Source organism: Canis lupus, chromosome 4 (genome assembly GCF_048164855.1).
Source record: "Canis lupus baileyi chromosome 4, mCanLup2.hap1, whole genome shotgun sequence".
Lineage (NCBI taxonomy): Eukaryota > Metazoa > Chordata > Mammalia > Carnivora > Canidae > Canis > Canis lupus.
In genome coordinates, this window is record NC_132841.1 from 59,631,352 (window position 1) to 59,651,489 (window position 20,138).

The 20,138-nt window shown below is 54.1% G+C and overlaps 1 protein-coding gene across 3 annotated transcripts in view; it reads left to right on the forward strand.

The window, feature by feature from the left end:
• CAMK2A (calcium/calmodulin dependent protein kinase II alpha) overlaps positions 1–18,152 on the forward strand; it is a 65,144-nt gene extending 46,992 nt beyond the window's left edge. For 2 of the 3 annotated variants that reach the window (XM_072824537.1, XM_072824538.1), the window contains 5 exons: positions 694–742; positions 7,273–7,348; positions 9,773–9,867; positions 14,402–14,630; positions 14,941–18,152. In XM_072824537.1, the coding sequence (XP_072680638.1) occupies positions 694–742; positions 7,273–7,348; positions 9,773–9,867; positions 14,402–14,630; positions 14,941–14,944 (453 nt within the window). In that variant the 3' untranslated portion in view covers positions 14,945–18,152. Of the gene's footprint in view, positions 1–693; positions 743–7,272; positions 7,349–9,772; positions 9,868–14,401; positions 14,635–14,940 lie in introns of those variants that run through there. The other variant, XM_072824539.1, reaches the window with a different exon arrangement.
• The last annotated feature ends 1,986 nt before the right edge of the window (positions 18,153–20,138 follow it).

The following is a 20,138-nucleotide window of genomic DNA, read 5'->3' on the forward strand; positions in this document are numbered from 1 at the left end:
CCCGCCCTCTGCTCTGGAACTCATCTCAGGGCTTGATTTGTGCCAGTTGCGGCGAGTGGGGAGGGGGGGCTTGGTTTGGCCAAAGGAGTGGGCGCCAGAGAGGCCCATCTTGAGCTTCTCGACGCTACCCAGGGCCCGCCGGTGGCAGAGGAGGCACCAGCCCCTGCCTCTGTCTAGGGGTTCCGGCGGTGGCATGGTGGCCCACATCCCTCTTCTTCTGATCCCATGGCTGTCTCCCCCAGGTGTGTGGTTTTTCTCCCACTGAAAGGCCCAGCCTCTCTCACACTGGGTCTCCCCACCTCTCTCTCTTCCTCTCTGCCAGTGTGTGTATTCCTTCCCTGTCCTGTGGCCACCATATGCCTCTCTGCTCTTCCACACCCCCTCTTTGCTCCCTCAAGCAGACAGGGCCGGGGAGCCCTCCCAGCCCTTCCAGAAAGGCCAGGGTTCTCCTTGCATCCATCCCTTCATCCACGCCCCCTGCCACCAGCCACCTGCTTAGCTGGGCCCTTCCCCTCCTTAGGCTCGGAAGTCTGGCAGGGTTTTCAGTGCAGCATCTGGATGGCAGAGCCGGTGAGGCTTACAGAAACCGGGCCGCAGCATCAGGCAACTGGGGCAGGGGCAGCCCCCCCAACTGGCCGTGCCTCGTCCCGCTTGCCAGCTGGGCCTCACCGGCTCCTGTGTTCTCTTTGGCAGGAATCTTCAGAGAGTACCAACACCACCATTGAGGATGAAGACACCAAAGGTAGGGGGGGCCTTGCCTTCAGCGTCTGGGCCCCCCGGGCCTCCCGGCAGGCCCCCTTCACTGACAGCTCCAGCTTGAAAGGGCCCCAGTGCCAACCGTGTGTCCTGCTCCTCCGCAGAGACCCAGCTGTAGCCCCTTGCAGACTGGGCACACTGCAGGGCACTGGTTCCCCGCGTGAGGTACTCAGTCCACCAGTGGTGTGCACATGGACTTTTCTTATTGTGGGGTGATGTAGGTAGTTTAGTACACTTTTTTGGGGGAAAATGAACATATTCAAGTCACAGATGTGTCATAGGGGTATGTACATTTTCTTTTTGAATTTTCCAAAAAACGAGTTGATTTTAGGGGCACCTGGCTGTCTCAGTTGGTGGAGCATGAGACTCTTGATCTTGGGACCGTGAGTTCAAGCCCCAGGTTGGGCATAGAGCTTACTTTAAAAATTAATTAATTAATTAATTAATTAATTAATTAATTAATTAAAAAAATGAGTTGATTCTAGAAACATGAAGTGATGATAGGAAAGGAAGAGAAAGCAAAAATTCAGAAAATCCAGTTGACTGGGGTACAAGGAGCATTGCCCAAGACCAACCCAGACATGCAGGGGTTACTGTGGCCAGTGGCTGACAGTCCCCAAAGGGTTTCTGATGGATGAGGGAGCAAAACCCCAGATAACTATGACCAGCTAAGAGCAGAACGAATGAGGACGGTGACAGGGAGAGTGCTGCCTTTTGCGGGACACCTGGTGTACGCTTTACATTTACCTGAGCTGGGAGGTAGGTTCTGTGATCAAGCCTGTTTTACAGCCTGGGAAACAGAGGTTGTATAAATAGGCCCAAGGTCCCCTACCTCACAGGGTGGAATCAGGATTTGAATCCTGGAGCAGTGTGGCTCCGGGGCCCACCTGGTAATGGTGGCTCAAAGGCTTCAGTGAGTGGCAAGCATGCTTGGAGTTGGAGGAGGAAGGGTGAGTGTCACCGTCTGCTCAGGGGACACCAAATCCTTGGGTGAGTTAGTGATGTCCTGCGGTTCTGCCCACACCCGCCGTCCTTGTCCCACGGGATAGGGACACTAGCCTGGGCGAGGCTGGGTGGGGGGTGTCTCACACTCAGCACATGTGGGAGACACCTGGGGAGTCTCTCCAACCTAGAAAGCCACCACTGACCTGGAGGGATTGCAGCTGTACCAGGGTAGACATTTCTCTGTTTAGATGTTGGCCCCTAAAAGAGTACAATGGAGGGGCAAAGAGCAATTTATTATTACGTAACAGCTATTTTTGCACACAGTTGCAGTTCCACCTTTAAAGGCAGTTTGACACACTGAATACCGTGACTACCTCCTGATCTGCCCAGATGCCTTGGAAGTTCGGCCTCACCCTGTGTGTCCCTCTGTGGTCATTCTGAGCAGGGCGCGGGGGCGGTCACTCTAACACCACAGCCTGGTGTTAGATCAAATCGGTCTTGGACGATGGCACCAGAGACGACCTTTATTAATTTTTTAAAAAGATTTTATTTATTTATTCATGAGAGATGCAGAGAGAGAGGCAGAGACATAGGCTGAGGAAGAAGCAGGGTCCCTGCAGGGACCCTGATGCAGGACTTGATCCTGGACCCCAGGATCACACCCTGAGTAGAAGGGAGATGCTCAACCACTGAGCCACCCAAGTGTCCCTAGGGACAACCTTTAAAAACTGATTATCTTGAAGAAAAACTCCCTGTTGGGGTCAAGTGTGCATTCTAAGTCCCTCAGGTACAGTTTTCCAACCACATTCCCAGCCCTGGGCCTGTGGACTCTGATTCCATAGATTTGTGGTGGCTCAAGACACGGCATATCCAAGACTTTCCCCATATTTGACGCTCTCTGTCCTTGTGACAAGAGGCACTGGGAATTTGAAAAGACTCGTTGTGGCCTCATAATGCTGGTCTCAGAGCAGACAGGGATCATAGAGGTGATCTGGCTCTGTGCTTCTTCACTGCGGTCCCTTTGCTGGGTGACCTTAGACAACTTACTCTACCTCTCTGAGCCACAGTTTTCCTTTAGTAAAGAGATGACAACAGTATCAGTCTCAGAGGATTGCTGTGTGGATGAAATGAGAGGCTGCGTATAAAGTGGTCTCACAGTATTTGGCGCTGGTAATGGTTTAACACATTTTAATTTCTTTTTTTCAAACTGGAGCTTATAGCTGAATGACAGGAAGCCACATGAGATTTTTATGGAGCATCCATGTTACTCAAAGGTTATTTTGAGACAGATGGTTATATGTTAGAGAAATATTTGGAAAGGTGTGCAAAATTTGTCTGTGTTGTAAATGTAAATGTGACCCATCGAAGACACTTTCCACCTGGAGTATTGACTCTGGGTGGCATCCCTGAGGCCCCACATTTGCTGTCACCATCCTCTGCTCTAGAGAGATCAGGATGGGGAAATTTGTGAAGTCCCTTTCCAGAAAGGGGAAATCAGGCCCAGGCACATCCAGGTTAGTAATGGCAGAACCAGGATCCCCATTCCCTGCCTCAGTCTCCCACATGTAAAAGGCCATGTCTGATGGAAGGGGCTCCGCCAGGAGCTCATCCCTGTGTTTGGCAGGAGAGAGGAGCTCTGTGCCTCAGCTTCTTAGCTTCTTCAGGCCTCAAAGTAAGTTTCAAAAAAACCATTTTCTGGTGTTAATTTGTTAAGTCTGCTCACTAAGTGAGAATAGCAGCTGGTGGGGTGGATTCTGACCTAACATTCAAGTTAATTAGAAATGTCACCCTCTAGGGAACATTTGCCCCTGAGCACAGAGAGAGACATTAATATTTCAGAGCACCTCAGGCTTACTGCACAGGACTCTGGCCCTCTGAGCTGCGCAGGGCTCTGCTAGGCTTCCTTCCCACTTCCTGCCTCCTACTGGTCAGCTCCATAAAAAATTAATTTCCTCCCCAACCCAAAGAGCTGCCTCAGAATCTAGGCAGAGACATTCTGGGAAAATACCGGTCAGGAATGTCGATCCCATCTTAACCCTAGCATCATGCTGTGTGACCTTCAGACAGTACCTTAACCTCTCTGGGGCCTCCGCTTTCCCATCTGTCTGGGAGCACTCCTGGACTGAAAGGGTGAACACCTGGCAGATGAGAAATGCCAGAAGTGGCTACCGAGAAGTTGTTGAATGAATCTCTCACACAGCAACAGGACTGCTGAGGGCAAGGGAGGGACCCAAAACCAGAGTGATTTTCTCCAGATCTAAGGAGCACCAGATTCCCAGATCTTCTGTCCCAGAGATGAAGCTAATAGGGAGATTTCTGCCCATTAGATTTCCACTGCTGGCAGACTTGATGTCCTGAGTGGCTAGGCACAGCCAAGTGAGGCCTTGTTTCTGGATGCATTGATAGAGGCATAGTGTCCAGAATTGGGGAGGGAATAGAGTGCTCCTCCAGACCTGATATTCTGCAGTATTCAAGCCACATTGAGACATTTAAATAGCTTGAGGACCCTCAAAGAGTGGATGGCCAGCTTAAGTCAGATCCTGCAAACCCAATCCTGGAGGCTTTCAGCCCTAGAAAGAGAAACCTAGTAGAGGGGGAGGGCATAGGGTCTGGGGAAGCAGGTGCACACCTTGGGGCCCCAGAAGGCAGAACGGGGAAGAGAATTATAACAATGGGCTTTCAGAGGGGAGAGTCTGACTTAGAGGAAGAAGGAGGTGGGCAAAAAGGGAGAGAGATGCCAGACAGCATGTCAGGCTGCATATCAGGCTGCTGGGAAGCATCTCTGCCCTGGCTAGAGACCAGAGGCTGTCCTCAGAGAGAACTTCTAATTCAGAGATTTCCAGATGATAATGATCATGGCTCTTATTCACGGAGTGCCAGGCACAGCCCTAAATGCTTTATACGATGCATCATTATTGACATAAATGAGTTGATAGAAAGGGCTTGGAACAATAGACATTTCTTATGAGAACCATGTATGTGTTCGTTTTTTCTACTGATGCATCCTTAACAGTCCTCAGAACCACCCTGCGAAGTAAGTACTGTTAGAAGCTCCGTTATGCATAGAGGAAAACTGAGGCATGAGCAAGTACCTTGCCCAAGGTCACAGTTTTTTGGTAGCAGAGTCAGGATCCAAACTCAAGGAGTCCGGCTCCAGAATCCATGCTGCTTTCCTAGTCTCTGAGGCGGCAGCGAGCTGCAGCCCGTAAGAGTTAGGGCATTAATTAAGCACAGGTGCATGGGATGTCAGGCTGGAAGGAATCTTGAAGTCTGTGCTGGGAAAGCAAGGAGGTGGCGCAGGTCCCATGACCTGCCAGGAGCATGTGGACCCGCTCTGGATCATCGCCTCGAGTCTGCGTGGGCGTGGAATGAGGCGTCTCCTGTCGGCCAACAGGCCAGGCTCTTGGGCTCCTAGGGACAGAGACCACCTGGCAACTGGGTAGATTCCAGCACACAGTGTGAAGACAGCAGCCCCAGGCCCTGGTTCAGTCCACCCAGTGATTCAGTCATTCCTGCCTCCTCTGCCCCCGCCCCAGGCAAGGCCCGGGAGTTAGCCAGCCGAGCTCGTAGTCCAAGACAGGCTCATTCCCAGCCCCGGCAAATCTTAGCAAAGCCAGGAGATAAAGACTCAGCCCCTCACTGTGCTACAGACATTGAAGATGGTGACCTGTGTGTCTAAGGAGCGCCCACGTGTGCCAAGAGTCATGCTGGGCACAGGGCCCCTGCCCTGAGGAGTGTGTGATGGGCTTTGGAGCCACAAACACTGGCTGGGGGGGTCAGCTCACAACAGCAGACCAGTCAACCGCTCTCCCCTCCAGTTTGCTCATCTCTGACATGGAAGTGACAGCCACATGAAGTTGTGCCGTGAGGCTTCAAGATTCTGCAGGCCGAGCGCATGGCACAATGCCTGGTGTACTTGCTGGTTCAGTGATGAACACCTGTGGGGGCCAGGCCTGGTCCAGGTATCCAGTGGGACGAGGGCAGCCATGGCCCAGCTTCCATGGAGCATGTATCTGAGTTGGGAAACAGACAAGTGTATGGGCTTAACCTGTCAGGGAGCATGCGGGGTGTGGGGGGTCCTGTGGAAGGGCCCTGGGGTGGGAGCCAGACTCTGCACCAAGACGGTCTATGTCCTTGGGCAAGTCAACCCCTTGCTAGGCCTCCATTACCCCCATAGTTTGAAAAGGAGGCTAAGTCCCTGGTCCCCAAAGGTTCCTTCAGCCTGGATGGCACAGGATTTTGTGTGCATCTGGGCCTGTGGTGAGCTCCCTGGCATCAGGCAGGGTGGGGTGGTCCTGGGAGTGGTGAGGAAAGGGTCAAGCACAGGGCCTCAGCCAGGCGTGCTCCCTCCCTCCCTCCCAGACTGAGACATGGCAGCGTGCCCGTGGACCTCACCAGAGCTGCTCCGGAGGCCAGCCAGCTGCCTGGGTTTGAAGTGAAGCTTGGGGCTATGGTGGGGAGAGCCTGTTCCAGGGAACCACATGAGGCTTCTGGTGGGACAGTTCTGCTGGGAGCCAGGACACCCGGCTCCATCTCCTAGTGCATCAGATTGGAGGGGCACTGGCCCCGCGAACCTCCTGGGGTGTCTGTGAGGAGCAGGTGTAGCAACTTGTATAGGAGGAGGCAGGAAATGGCAGCACTTAAAATGTGTACCTACTAGGTGCCAGGCGCTGTGTGCACATTGCCTCATCCCACATTACCCCATTAGTGGGAGGGGGGGTGCCGTTGTCACCACCTGATGGTCCGGGAAACAGCCCTGAGGCCTTGTTGCACAGCTTGAGGGGACCTGTGCGGGGATAGACGTGAAGTCCGGTGCTCAAGTCTGGGTGTGGCACTGAAGGGATGAGAGGTGGTGCTGTTTCCACTTCACAGATGGGAAAACTGGGGTCAGAGCAACACACATTGAATACAAAAGCTGACGCCTAAACCTCTACCAGAAAGACCAGCTATTCGTCGTGTTTCAGGGGTGGATGGGGGAGGCCAGGTCTCAGCAACTGGGATTCGTTATGCCTAGAAAGTGCTGAACCGCTCAGTCAGTGCCCAAGTCCTACAGGCACCCAAATGGAGCAAAAAGCTTGCCCAGACCTAAGGGATGAGTCAGCCCTAAGACCTTCCTTAGGGGCCCCAGTGTGGGCCCAGAGGGAGCCCCTGCTTTGTGGCTGCTAGTGACAACCACCACTGTTGACCTGGTTTTGATTCGGGTGGCAAAGCAAAGGGACAGAGAAGCGTATTTTGGAGTCAGCCTGGCTTCAAATCAGGCCTAATGTCAGAACGTCGGCCATGCCTGCTTCACTGAGGCGAAAGCTGCCAACGGGGACGCTGGCTCTGCCCTTTGCAGCTGAGGGGGATTTCCCTGTCTTTTCCCACCTATGCTGGGCCTCAGTTTCTGCTTCTGTGAAATGGGAGCAATGCTACCTACCTCCCAAGGATGACGTGAGGCTGACTGAGACCGTCCCTACGAGGCCCTCAGGTCCCAGCTCAGGGTCCAGCACATGACAGGGACTCAGAAAATGGTAGCTGGTGCTTCGTTACTATTACTATCATTTCTCTGTGTCTCCTCCTGCCTTTCAGTGCGGAAACAGGAGATTATAAAAGTGACAGAGCAGCTGATTGAAGCCATAAGCAATGGAGATTTTGAGTCCTACACGTGAGTCGGCTGGGTCCATTCTGCATGTCCTGCCTGGATTGTTGTGCAGGGGGCACTGACGGCTAACTTTGGGGGTCCTCATCTCTGACCCTCATTCACTCCCTCTGCATGTGCAGTGAATCAGACTGAACTCATTATTTCTGTGTTGCATTCAGACTGTATGCTTTAATGAAGCTTTCTGTTCACAATACTTCTCTGTATCTCGGTCCTCCCTCTCCTCGTCCTCCTCCTCATGTCTTGTTCCCCAGGAGGAACTCCAACAAAACTCCTTTGCTTCCCTACCGCAGCATGGGCCTCCGCAGGAGATGAGCGGGGAAGGAGGGGAGGGAGGCGGGCCTCTCCTCAGACCTGCTGCATGGGCCTGCTCCTCACCTTGGACCTCCTCGGGCCTCTGACCTCAGGTGGGCAGGAGCAGGCAGGAATCCGTAGGGTGTGTCCTCCAGTGAGCAGGGGTGAGCCAAAGAACCTCAAAACAGAACCTTAAATCCTCTGGGGGAATAAGGGCGGGTGTCCAAAAATAACATGAAATGAAACATGGTATGAGATGTCCCCTGCCCACCGGGACCAGCCTTTCAAGGGGCGGCTGTGTGCAAAGGCTGGGCCGGAGCGCCCTCTAGTGACCACCCACACACTGCCTGGTCTGGCGCAGAAGCAGGTCCCAGAGAGCCGAGGATTCCGGAAGCCTTTGGTCTCCCAAAGGCTTTGCAGGCCAGGTGCATTTTAATTGTGGGAGGGTTTCAGCAGCAGCAGGTGGCAAAGCCCTAGCAATCCACTGCTTCTGTCAGAGGAACAAGGACTCTGGAAGGTACAGGTGTGAGACTGAGACCGCATGTACGCGTGTGTGCATGCACTTGTCCACACATGCACGTCTGTGACTGTGTGCATAAGAGGTGTGCACAGGTGTGTGTGCACGTGTGCACCTGGGTAAAGCAGAAGAGCACAGAAGCATGCCGTGAAACGGGTCTTGCAGCCAGCCCTCAAAAGAGCTAAATCAGTCGCGGAAAGAGCCAGAGAGTATCTCTGGAAGGATACAGCCGGGAGGGAGGGAAAGAGAGGTGGCCTCTGTGGACCCCCAAACCTCCCACCCCTCGCCGTGCCATTTCTGGGGCCCCCCCTCCCACCTCTGTGATGTCCCTTTCTCCGGCATGTGCAGCCTACCCTAGGTTCTGACCCCGTGCCATGACCTCTGGAGCCAAAGGTACCCTGAGTCTGGCCCTGTAAAACTTCACTCACGGGGCCTCAGTATCCCTAGAAGTTTAATGGATTTGGAGCAGGGGACCTCTGAGTCCCTTCAGAGTCAGGGGGCCCAGAGACCTCCTGGGGAGGGGCTTCTCCAGGGAAGGGCACCCAGTCTCCCGGACACCTGGAGCTCAGACCCCCAACCTTGAAGGATTCTGGAACTGAAGGGTCCTGAGCATCTCATATGGTCTGAGCAGAGCTCCCAGCCCCCAGCTAATCCATTCAGAGAGTCTGAGGTGCTGAGTTGTCTGGGGTCACGTGGACAGGACAGTCAGAGAAGAGCAGGGGTAGAGCGCCCTGCATTCACCACAATGTCCAGCTCAGACAACGCGGGGCCCCGATGCCTGTCCTCCCTCCTCCCCCCAGGGTGGGATCTTTGCTTGTCCCGAGGTCCTTCCTGTCCTCGACCTCATTGTCATTTTACCAGGGTCTGTGTTTTGCCATAGATCCCAGAGGCCTGGGGATGATGGAGGCAGATTTTCCTCCCTCGGCCTGGCTGCCAAGGTTTCCTAAGAGGCTGACACCTGGGAGGGAGCTCTGTGCTGGAAATATACGGCTTCCTCCCAAGCATGACTTCCTGGAAGGCTATTTTCCTCATGTGACAGAACAGGAAACTGAGGCTCCCATAGAAGGGGAAGCTTTAAAGAAGCAAAACGCACCCGTCCAGGGACGTGCCTGCTCTGAGAGCAGAAGTCACTTTCATGTGAAGGAAAGGTCCTCTCTACCCCCACTTGTCCCCCACCCCACCCCAGGAAAGCAAACTGGGAAAAGCCCCTCTGGCCCTTCTGTCCTGGGCCAGGAGATGCGGTTTGGAGCGGAGCATAGGGGCCGAGTTAGCCCAGCCAGTGCCTGAGGGCTACGCACGCACAAAGCTTCAGGACCCTCGTGGCACTCTTGCTGGGTGATGTGAAGCCACCTGCTGGGGGCCTCGTAGCCAGTGAGTGGCAGGACCAGGACTGGGAGCCAGGCTTCCTAGTTCTAAATGGGCACCCACAAGTGGGCGGTGGGTGCCTCAAGGTACAGTCTGGAAGCCCTTCTCCAACCCAGTGGCTCCACTGATTCTGTGAGGTGGGCACAATGCCTCCGATGTGGCAGGCCCACCCTCCTCCAGTCTAGGCCCCTGGAGTTAGAGGGTGGCCCCAAGAGGCCACCCCGACCCCTCTTTCTTCTGACTTCCTCCCCCAGGAAGATGTGTGACCCCGGGATGACAGCCTTCGAACCTGAGGCCCTGGGGAACCTGGTCGAGGGCCTGGACTTCCATCGATTCTATTTTGAAAACTGTGAGCAATCCCTTCTCTCTGGGGTGCCTGTTGTCTGCTCGCGTTCCATGTCCTGCCGGATGGCACAGCAGGGTGACGGGCAGGGCCCCCGGGGCAGCTCAGGAGCCAGCGAAGAGGAAGATCCCGTGTGGACAGGGGTTGGTACCATCTCGGTTCCCTCTCATAACCCGGGCCCGTCCGACTGCCAGCTGTCCCTCCTGGGGCTGAGGATGGGGACCTGGGACAAGCGTGACAAGCCCTCCCAGCCCTCTCCTGCCCCTGCCCCTGCCCCTGCCCCTGGGAGGGCGAGGGGAGGGCCTTTATTCCCCGTTTACAGATGAGAGAGCCTTCCTGCTGGGCATGCACCCCATCACAGCCATCTAGATGCCTGGGGCCACCCTGACTGTCCAACTGGTCACAAGCTGGCTGGTGGGCTGTTAGGCCTGTGGGTGGTCAGTCCTGGGAAGAGGAGGAGAGCCGAGCTCACACTGCTGTGCCCCTGCCTGTTTGTCTAGGTCTCTGTCCGCATGTCTGTCCTTCCTAGGCCTCTCCTCTGTGGGAGAGACCCCGGCAGCTTTGCAAGCAGGGGCTGTCAGGGGGCTGAGGCTGGGCCTGACCCAGAGCGCTTTCTGCCTGTGTCCACGTCTCACCTTGGCCAGGGGTCAGACAGGGACGAAGCAGAGCACGTGCAGGTTAGACTTATCAGCTCAGGACCGAGAGGAAGGCCCTGAGAGGTGGCATTCCCAGGGGTACCCCGAAGGGAAGGCATGTGCCGCTGAGCCGACACAAAGATGATCTCTGGCACATGTGGAAACGGCACTGGTTCGCACAGTGAGAAAGTTGGTCCCTTTCTAAATTCTCTTTCAATACGTCTGGCTTCGTCAGGAGCAGAGGCTCAGCTGGGCGTTCGTTAAACACCTCTTCCCACACTTCCTAATTTCTGTCTTCATCAAAGAGAGAGCAGTCTCAGGCTCAGATCCCTTGCAGGCAAGAGCATGGAGCTAGAATTACATAACTTTATTTCATTTATGCTGGACTCGTGATTAAATTTGTGTTCTGTGATACTGGCTGTTCATTCTTGATTGCACTAGACAGTTTTCTTTTAAAATCAATTTACATAAATTAATGAGGTGTATTGATTTAGGGAAATATCCTTTTAAACATTTTATTTATTTATTCATGAGAGACAGAGAGAGAGAGAGAGAGAGAGAGAGAGAGGCAGAGATACAGGCAGAGGGAGATGCAGGCTCCATGCAGGGAGCTTGACATGGGACTTGATCCCGGGTCTCCAGGATCAGGCCCTGGGCTGAAGGCGGCGCTAAACCACTGAGCCACCCGGGCTGCCCCAATTTAGGGAAATATTTTAATGAAGGAAGTGCAGGTAGATGGCAAAACCAAAAGTGGCATTTAAGTGACTGAAAAAGGATCTAGTTCAACTCTACCTCACCCAGAAGGGGAAACTGAGGCCCAGAGAGAGAAAGTGACTCATCCAAAGGAACCTGGAAAGTCAGTGGCAGAACCCAGTCCTGACTCACCCCTCCCCATCCCTGCCCTGGGCTGCCTCTTCTCACCTGCATGTTAGCAGCCGCCAGCTGGACACTTCTCTCCTACCTGCACCCAATCTGACTGTACCTTATAGACAACCAGAGCCCAAGAGCACCCCAAAAAAGCTCCGAAGAAGGAAGTTGCCTTTCCCCTTGATTAATCAAACTCTGATGCTCCAAGGCTAGCAATGGAGGTTAAATTCTCATGTAAAGAGAGGTGGCTGGACCCCAAGGGTTCTCGTGACCCTGGAGCTCCTTGACTGATCACCATGGCTGCCTCTATATGGGTCTGTCCCCTGCAGGTGCTGATTTCGCAGAGTGAGCTCCCCAGTCCCCACTGAGCTGGCTCTAAAGGCTCAGAGATGGCAACAGGAAAATAAACACAAAGAGAAGGCTGAACTAGCTCTTGGCCTGCGTCCAGGCAATGGTCCCCATCACAACACTGGCCCCCTGAACTCGAGGTTTGAATGCCAAAGGACCCACGAGTGTAAGACCCAGAGCAACTGCCTGCCCCGGGCCAAGTCCCACCACCCTGCCTGTTTTTCCCTGCTGGAGGACTTGGCCCTGCCTCCCACGTTCCCCACAAGGGTGGCTGTTAGAAGGCTACAGTCTATTCAGAGACACACATTAGGATGGTCATTTCTTTATAAATGTCCCCCAGAACCCCAGCCCTTGCCAAGAACAGCAAGGCCCAGTGCCCTCAACAATGCTGAGCTTGTTTGTCTCTTCTGAGATTGTTCTAGATTGTCCTAATTTAGTCCCATCTGGACACTGACTTCTTTTAGGTTCTACTGCATTTCTTTCAGAAAAGTAGCCCAGCCTGGGACAAGTCAGATTGCTTCTCCGGACCTCAGTTTCCAGATGTGTTTAGTGGATGCATTGAACTGGATGGTCTTGAGTGCCTCCAGCCCTGGGTGCAGTCGAGGATGCTTACAGGGACCTCCTTGCATTTTGTAGGAGGGCCACTGGGTGACCTCTGAGGTCACTCCCAAGCCTATAATGCAAAAGCTCTACATTCTCTTCGAGAGAGCCCCAAATTGTAAGTCTGTTAGTCTACATTTGTAAGATTCAGTGATTTGGTGTTTGTAGCCAAAGCCTAGGTCAGGCGTGATTATAATATGAGGGATGCTTTCAGCAGTCCTGGGGAAAACAAAAAGACATTTTACATTTTCTAGGAAACCCATGTCTCACAAACCTGGCTGGGCATCAGCATTGGAGGGTGGGACAGGAGAAAGAGGCTTTTTAATAGTATAGATTTTTGAATTGTCACCTTTAAGAGCGGAGGTGGGAAGTGTATATTTTAAGTCAGTTCTCTGGGGGATGTGGATCTACATTTGAGCTACACTAGAAGAAGCCTTGAGGGTTCCTCTGAATCCCAGGACCCTGGTGACCCCTGTCCAGCCACTCCCTGGGTCATTGTCTTTCTGTGCTTTTGTTTTCCATCTTGCTAAAAAAATCGAGGGTTCCTAGAACCAAAATAATTAATAATAATTAATAATAATAATAATAATAGTGGTTCATATTTTTCATAGAGAAAGCTAGTTTCAGGTATTTTTCTCAGTTCTGTCATGATTACAAGAGCTATGCATTTCCACCTGACTCTGGCAAACTCCATGACCTCCGATTCCATCCTTAAAATTCCAAGATCCTAAGATTCTACAATTTTAATATCAGTCAGATTTCCATAATTCCATATGTCAGGAGTAGGGGCGATGCATCGGGGTCCCCAGGCCATATCTGGACTGCACCTATGGTTCATGCGGCCTGCATGTTGTTTTAAATTTGAATTAGACGCCAATAATAAAAATGAGGTATTATCACATAAGAATCCAGACTTCTAGACTCTCCTGAAATATCAGGTGTGGCAATGTGCGTTCCCCTTACAGCTGACCCTTGAACAAAATAGGTTTGAACTGTGTGGGCCCACTTATACACACATTTCCCCCAATAAATACAGCGCAGTACTATAAATGTACTTTCTCTTCCTTATGATTTTTTTTTTTTAAAGATTTTATTATTCTTGAGAGAGAGAGAGAGGCAGAGACACAAGCAGAGGGAGAAGCAGGCTCTATGCAGGGAGCCTGACATGGGCCTCCATCCCAGGTCTCCAGGATCAAGCCCTGGATCCCGGGTCTCCAGGATCAAGCCCTGGACTGGCGCTAAACAGCTGAGCCACCTGGGCTGCCCTTTTTTTTTTTTTTTTTAAGATTTTACCTTGTGATTTTCTTAATACCATTTTCTCACCTCCAGCTTACTCTATTGTAAGAATATAGCACGTAATACAAATAACATCCAAAATTGTGAATTAATCAACTGTTGCTCTTATTGGGAAGGCTTCCAGTCAACAGAAGGTTACAAGCAGTTAAATCTTGGGGGGAGTCAAAGGCTCTACGTGGATTTTCAAGTGTGTGTGTGTGGTGGGGGGGTGGCCACTAACTCCTCCCCCTCGTTGTTCAAGGGTCAGCTACTCACAGAGCAACCAGCAGGGAGGTGTGTGCAGGGAGCCCTCTGTAGGTGGGCTAGAGTGTGCTACTCACCACGGGGGGGGGGGGGGGGGGGCCCTCACCCCCCCCCATCACTCCCTGACCCACAGGCAAACGGTCTGCCACGATTGAGCATCTTAGCCCTCACTCACCTGCCTCGTTTATGTACTTGCCTGGCCTCCGTGGGGAATCTGGGTTTGAGACTCTGGTCTAAGTTCATCTGATTCTGCAATCATAGGCCTATACTTCTGTGTGTCTGAGATACCGTGATTCTAAACTCCCATTCCCCTGTATTTTAAAGAATTGGCATGTTGGAGATCCCTGGTCTCTAAGCTGAGATCTTCTCTAGCCATCTAGAAGTTCTGCCTTGACTCCTAGCTGGGCCCTGTCACAGAGACCTCTTCTGTGGAAATGAGGAAGGCGGGGGTGCCTCTGCTGAGAGGGTCGCTGGGAGATGGGGAAGTGAAGGAAGGGACGCAGGAGGCCCCCAGTTGCATCTCCTTTGCCCCCTCCCATCCCCACCTCCAGTGTGGTCTCGGAACAGCAAGCCTGTGCACACCACCATCCTGAACCCCCATATCCATCTGATGGGCGACGAGTCGGCCTGCATCGCCTACATCCGCATCACGCAGTACCTGGATGCGGGTGGCATCCCCCGCACGGCCCAGTCAGAGGAGACCCGCGTCTGGCACCGCCGGGACGGCAAATGGCAGATTGTCCACTTCCACAGATCTGGGGCGCCCTCCGTCCTGCCCCAGTAAGAGCCCCTCCTTCCCGCCATCTGGCATCTAGGACAGTCTGAAGGAATGGGGTGGTGTCGGTCTGCAGGGGGACATGACGGGGAAGTTGGCTGCTGGAAGGCCACGGGGTGGGGGCCGGAGGGCCACAGGGAGGAGACCAGACCTGCAGGTTGGGGAGGGGGTGGAGAGTGGGGGTGGGGGGTGGGATCCACCGGAAGCAGCTTCAACCCCATCTAAGGACTGGAGGGGGGTGGTTGCACAGGGAAAACCTGCCGCCCTCAGAACCACCCCCAACACCTTCCCCACCACACCTACCCTTTCTTACAGTTGAAGGACAAGCCTGGGGACCCTGTACCACAGAGATTTACTCTTCGTTCATGGAATGTGGCTGCTGGTTCTCCCACTTGGATTTTGCTGGAATTCCCCCAATCACGTCACCCCACCACCACCACCACCATCGTCACCATCACCGCCACACCTGCGTCAAGAAAACCGGCCTGCTCCCAAAAGCTGTCACGACTTCCGAGCAAATGGCCACATCTCCCTGCCACCAACCATCTGCCTCTCTAGCTCTCTGTCCCCTGCCAGGGCGGGGCTTCCTCAGGCCTGGGTGCCCTGGGTGCTGGCTCCGAGGACTGCCCCCCTTACTACTGGCTGTTGTCGGCCTGGTCCGGCCTTGGCTGTAGGCCAGAATGCCCAACTGTGTGTCCCCCATGGGCGAAGGAGAAAGAGAGTCGGAATCAGGAGGAATGTGGCATCTGCCCCCCATCTCCCTGTCTCTCCCTTCCAGGGCCCCCCACACCCCTGAGCCAGCCTCCCCGGTGGGAGAAGGTGAGAGAGGAGCAGACACCAGGAGCCCCCACCTGCACAGCCTCCTGGCTCTTCTCCTTCTCCCACCCTGGCCTGTCCTCTCGTCCCCGCGGACCCCTCCCCCTCAGTGTGTGGAGCACGATCCTCTCAGGGTGCCCCCACCCTCTCCTTCTGCCTTCGGCTGACGTTTACCTCCAGAAGTAATGCCCATTCCACCCTTCTATCAGTCCTGGAGAATTCCAGCTCCATCCCATCCGAGGGAGAGAATCCAATTGTTTTTTTGGGGGGGGTCAAAGAAGGCAACGTTTAGGTACCACTTCTACTTGGACCGCATGCCTTTTTATAGCCAAACCTCTGTGTGTTTCGTAAATCGATTTTGCGTTAATGGATATTTATGTAATAACTAAGCCTCTCAAATTATGGTGAGGAGGGTCGGGATGGGTTGGCAAAGGAGGCGGGAAGAGGGGTGAGGGGCAGTTTCTTTCTGTTCTAGGTCTTTTTTTTTTTTTAACGTCATCTCGGAGATGCCCTCTGTCACCTGTGGTTATTATCTGGGGCCGAGGTGGACTCAGTCCTGGGGGGAAGGGCATCGCTGACATTTTGGTCTCAAGGTTCCTCCCAGGACTGTAGAAACACCAGATGTTAGTGCTAAGAAACAGCAAATCAGGGCAGAGAGAGTGGGGGAGGTTGTCAGGACGGAAATATCTTTTTTTTTTTTTTTTTTTTGCTTGCCTCCCAAACTGAGGTTCCTACTAGGATGCTTCCCAGCTTCCCAGGATTTCATCCCACCGCATCTGTGTGCCCCCCCAAGCCCTCCCCCCAGCTTTCGGGGGTTTCACGAGCATGTGTCTTCATTTCCTCTCCCCTCTGCATCTGCTGGTCCAAGCAGAGCACTAGAATTTCTCCTCTTCACGCCTCGTCCTGCAGCCGTGGGTTCAAATCTCTCTTTCTTTTCCTTTCTCTTTCCCTCTTCCTCGGGATTGACTCTGACGTGGAATGCGTTGGCACATCCACTAGGATCTACTGTCTGCACTGTTTTCTTTGCATGACTTTATATGCAGTAAGTATGTTCAAAAAAAAAGAAAAGAAGAAAAAATACTCAGCAAAACCAATCTACATGTTTTGGACAAAAAAAAAAAAAAAAATAGAGGTTGTATTCTCAGTGTCCGACTCGGAATTATGTTGCCGCCTCTCTGTGCTTTTGGCCTCTGTGTGGCCGTGTTTTGCCAGCATGAGATACTGTCCCCTCTGGAGGATTTTAGGGGAGGAAGAGCCACATCCCCAGGGATTTGGAGGAGGCGCTGGATCCCCCGAACCTCTGGGGAGTCCTGGGTGTTGGCTGGAGGACTGGTGGGGATGTTCGATCCGGGGCTGAGTTTTCCCTGGTCCTGAGATGTCTGCTGCTGCCCTGGGGACAGGTGAGGCAGGCTGTGCTGGGGCTGCAGGCCAGGAAAGAGGCTGCCTGGGCTTCCAGCTCTCCAGACTGGTTGATCACCGGCCTCTATCCTTGGCACACACCCTGCTGCCGAGGCCCAGGGGCAGGAACTTGGCCCTGGCCCCGGTCCAGAGGGCTTCCCAGCGAAGCCCAGCGATCCCAGCGTCCCAGCAGCAAAACTGCCCTCCTCCCTTGCGAGCTGCCAGGGGCCCCCACAGCAGTCCCCAAGCCAAAGGTGAGGGTGCGGCCTTCACAGGGGATGCTGCAATTCCAGACCAAGTCTGGTCCCATTCTCAGCCTCCTTTTCCCCATCAGTTAAAGGGTTAAATATTCCTGCCCAATCTATGTTGCAGGGCTGATGGGGGATCAAGCGGGAAAGTCAAGTGAAGCCCAATATACCTGTGAGAACTGACAGGGTTAGTCACCGGCTGGATTCCTGCTTCGTTCTGGGCCTGGCCAGCCCGCCTCCACTCTGCCACCTGCCCCTCATTCCCCTCTTTGGTGCCTGTCAACTGCTTGTTAGCAGTGGACCGTGGGGAAAGAGCCATGCTTTGGGGTTTAGTAGGATTCCATTCCCAGTTCTGATCAGACCTGCTGTGTGACCTTGGGCCCATCCTTTTCCTGTCTGGCCCTGGGTTTTTCCACCAGGGGGAACTGAGTGGAGGACCCCAATGTCCTGATTTTTAATTGCTGACATGCCTCCTATCCACTGTGTCCCACTCCAAGTGCCAGAGAAATGGAGGCAGGTTCCTACCCCAGGAGGAAACAGCCCCATGAAGAAGGACACTCCTGTGGGTGGGTGGGTAGTCAGCCAGTGTGGACCACAGGGCACCAGCATGATCCTGAGGCAGCACGCAGGGGAGGCTGGCAGACAAAGTGGTCCAGGGCCCACCCCCACCAGTCAGTGAAACTCTGCTCCTCTAAAAACATCCTGTAGATGCAAAAAATCCAGACCTAAGACCAGACCCAGGCTCCAGCATGCGAACACCTCTATAGGAACATGTTCTCCCAGGATTGTGCACACTGTAGCGCTAATCCTGACCCACGGCCTCCTGTCTCCCAAGGGGAGACCCTTTGGGGGATGTGTTTGCCAGACTCCCCGTGCTGGTTTCTTTGTTACTATTTGTTTGGGGATTTGTTTCAGTTCTTTTCTTTTCTTTTCTTTTTTAAATATGTGGCTGTGAACTTGAATGACCACTGCTCAAAACTTCTGCTACTGGGAGGGAGGGGGGAAGAAGGGGTGTCTGTTTTACTGGTGTTTTCAGTGCAATAAATAGCTACCAACTTCTGTGCACTTGCTGTCTCTCTGTCTTGGTCAAGCACCAGCACTGGGTGGGTTTTATTTATTTGTTTGTTTCCTGTTCCAGATCTTGCATTTGCAAAACAAAAGCCAAGGTATCCTTTCTGATTGGGCCAACTTGGTCTCGTGCTCAAGGCTGAGCCGATTCCAGTGGGATTTTGCTTGGACCCTGGGTCCCAGCCTTAGAAGTGGGATGAGGCTGGCTTCCTCCCAGGCATGGAGCAAGGAGGGCAGGGGCGGTGGACGCGGGTGGCCACTAACAACCAGCAGCAAACTCTCCCTCAGGGGCCTGGGGCAGGTTTCTTCTCCTGTAGGCCTCCGTTCCTTGTAAAATGAGAAGTTGTTTCAAAAGAAGTCCCTCCAAACCTATTCTCCACCCTCATCCCAACCTCACACACCAGCCCCCAGGCCTCAGAAGTCCTGGAGACTGGTTCACAGAATGGGGAAAGATGGGAAATCCCTCAACACTCACACACTATCTGTGGACTGAGTGCCTGGGACTGGGGCCTTGGGGCCAGAGAAAGCGATGGTATGAGAAGCTCCATCGGCCAAGGAGAGGCCCCCACCCCATTAGAGGCCAGTTCGGTTCTCTGAGTCCAGACTGTCCAAGGGGAGCCAACATGGTGATGCAGAGGCTTTGGTCCTCCAGGCCACCACAGGGTGACCACCTGTCCTGGTTTGCTGCAGGATTTTCAGTGCTAAACCTGGGACCGTCCCAGGCCAACCAGGTGATTTGGTCCCTCAGCCACACTGCCACCTAAGATACCTGGATTCCACACCTTGGCGGGGGGTGGGGGTGGGGGGGGTGGAGTTGCCTTCTGGAGCTCACAGGCACCCCTAGACCATGCTTGAAGTGTCTGGGACTCCAGAAGTCCTGCACCAGCCACTTCCAGGGTCTATCTGCACTGCTGGTGTGCAGAGTGGCTGCGAGGAGGCGTGTGCTCCTTGCACACACGAGGACCTTCACAGTGAGAGCAGAGGCCAAGGCTGTGAAGGGCCAAGGTGTGGGTTGCAAAGGGATGAAGGGCCTTCCATTTGCACTCTTGCACTGGAGTCTGCTCGGGCTAGCGCGGGGACTCCTCCCAGCCCCGCCTTCCTGCACCCTTGGGGATCTGCGGCCACAGCGGCCCCGCCGGCTGGCGGGAGGAAGGGCCTGCGGTCGGGCGGGAGGGCTCCTGCTGTCATTGCAGATACTCGCCAGCAGGTGGCAGCGCGGGAGCAGGTAAGAGGCCGCCGGGCCCCGGGCTTCCAGCTCCCAGTTGGCTTCAACAGGTATAGCCTTTAACGCTCAGAAAGTGCAGACTCCACCGAAAACATTGCTGTTGTCTGACGGGAGCACGGCCCTTTAGGGTTCACAGAGCGCCTTCACAATACCTCTTGTGTCCGTTAGAACAGCCCTGTCCTGAAGAGGAAGAGACTCAGGCAGAGGCTTCCTGCGGGATGTAACCAGCGGTCGCTCCAGGGCCTCCAGGGCCCGGTCCATGTTTTCCTGTCTCTGAACTCCCGGCAAACTGTGACTCGTGTTCTTAGGAATCTCCTCTCTTTGACCCTCTGTCCCTTCCAGCTTCCAACCACAGGCTCCTTCTCCCCCCTGCCCACTTACTATGACACCCACGGACTCCCTCCTCTCGCTCAGAACACAGCAATGCCCCCTCACCCTTCCAGACACGGCTCCAGCTCTGAGTAGGGCCCAGGGACGAGCTGGACCTGTCTCCTGTCCCCAGGGAGCGAGAGCCACGTGGAGAAGCAAAGTGCAGGGTGGGCCGGGGTAGAGGCTGGACCTGGAGGTGCAAAGTGCATGGGAACCAGAAGGAGGAGCAGAAACATGGGGGTGACCGGGGATCTGGGAGGCTCTGTGCACCTGCTCAGCAGGGTGAAATAGGGGGAGGGGGGAGGGGAGGCAAGGCAAAGGCTGAGAGCCCAGAACGGTGGATCAGGTAGGGGTAGGGAGAGGTGAGGCTAGGGAGGAGGCTGTGGGAG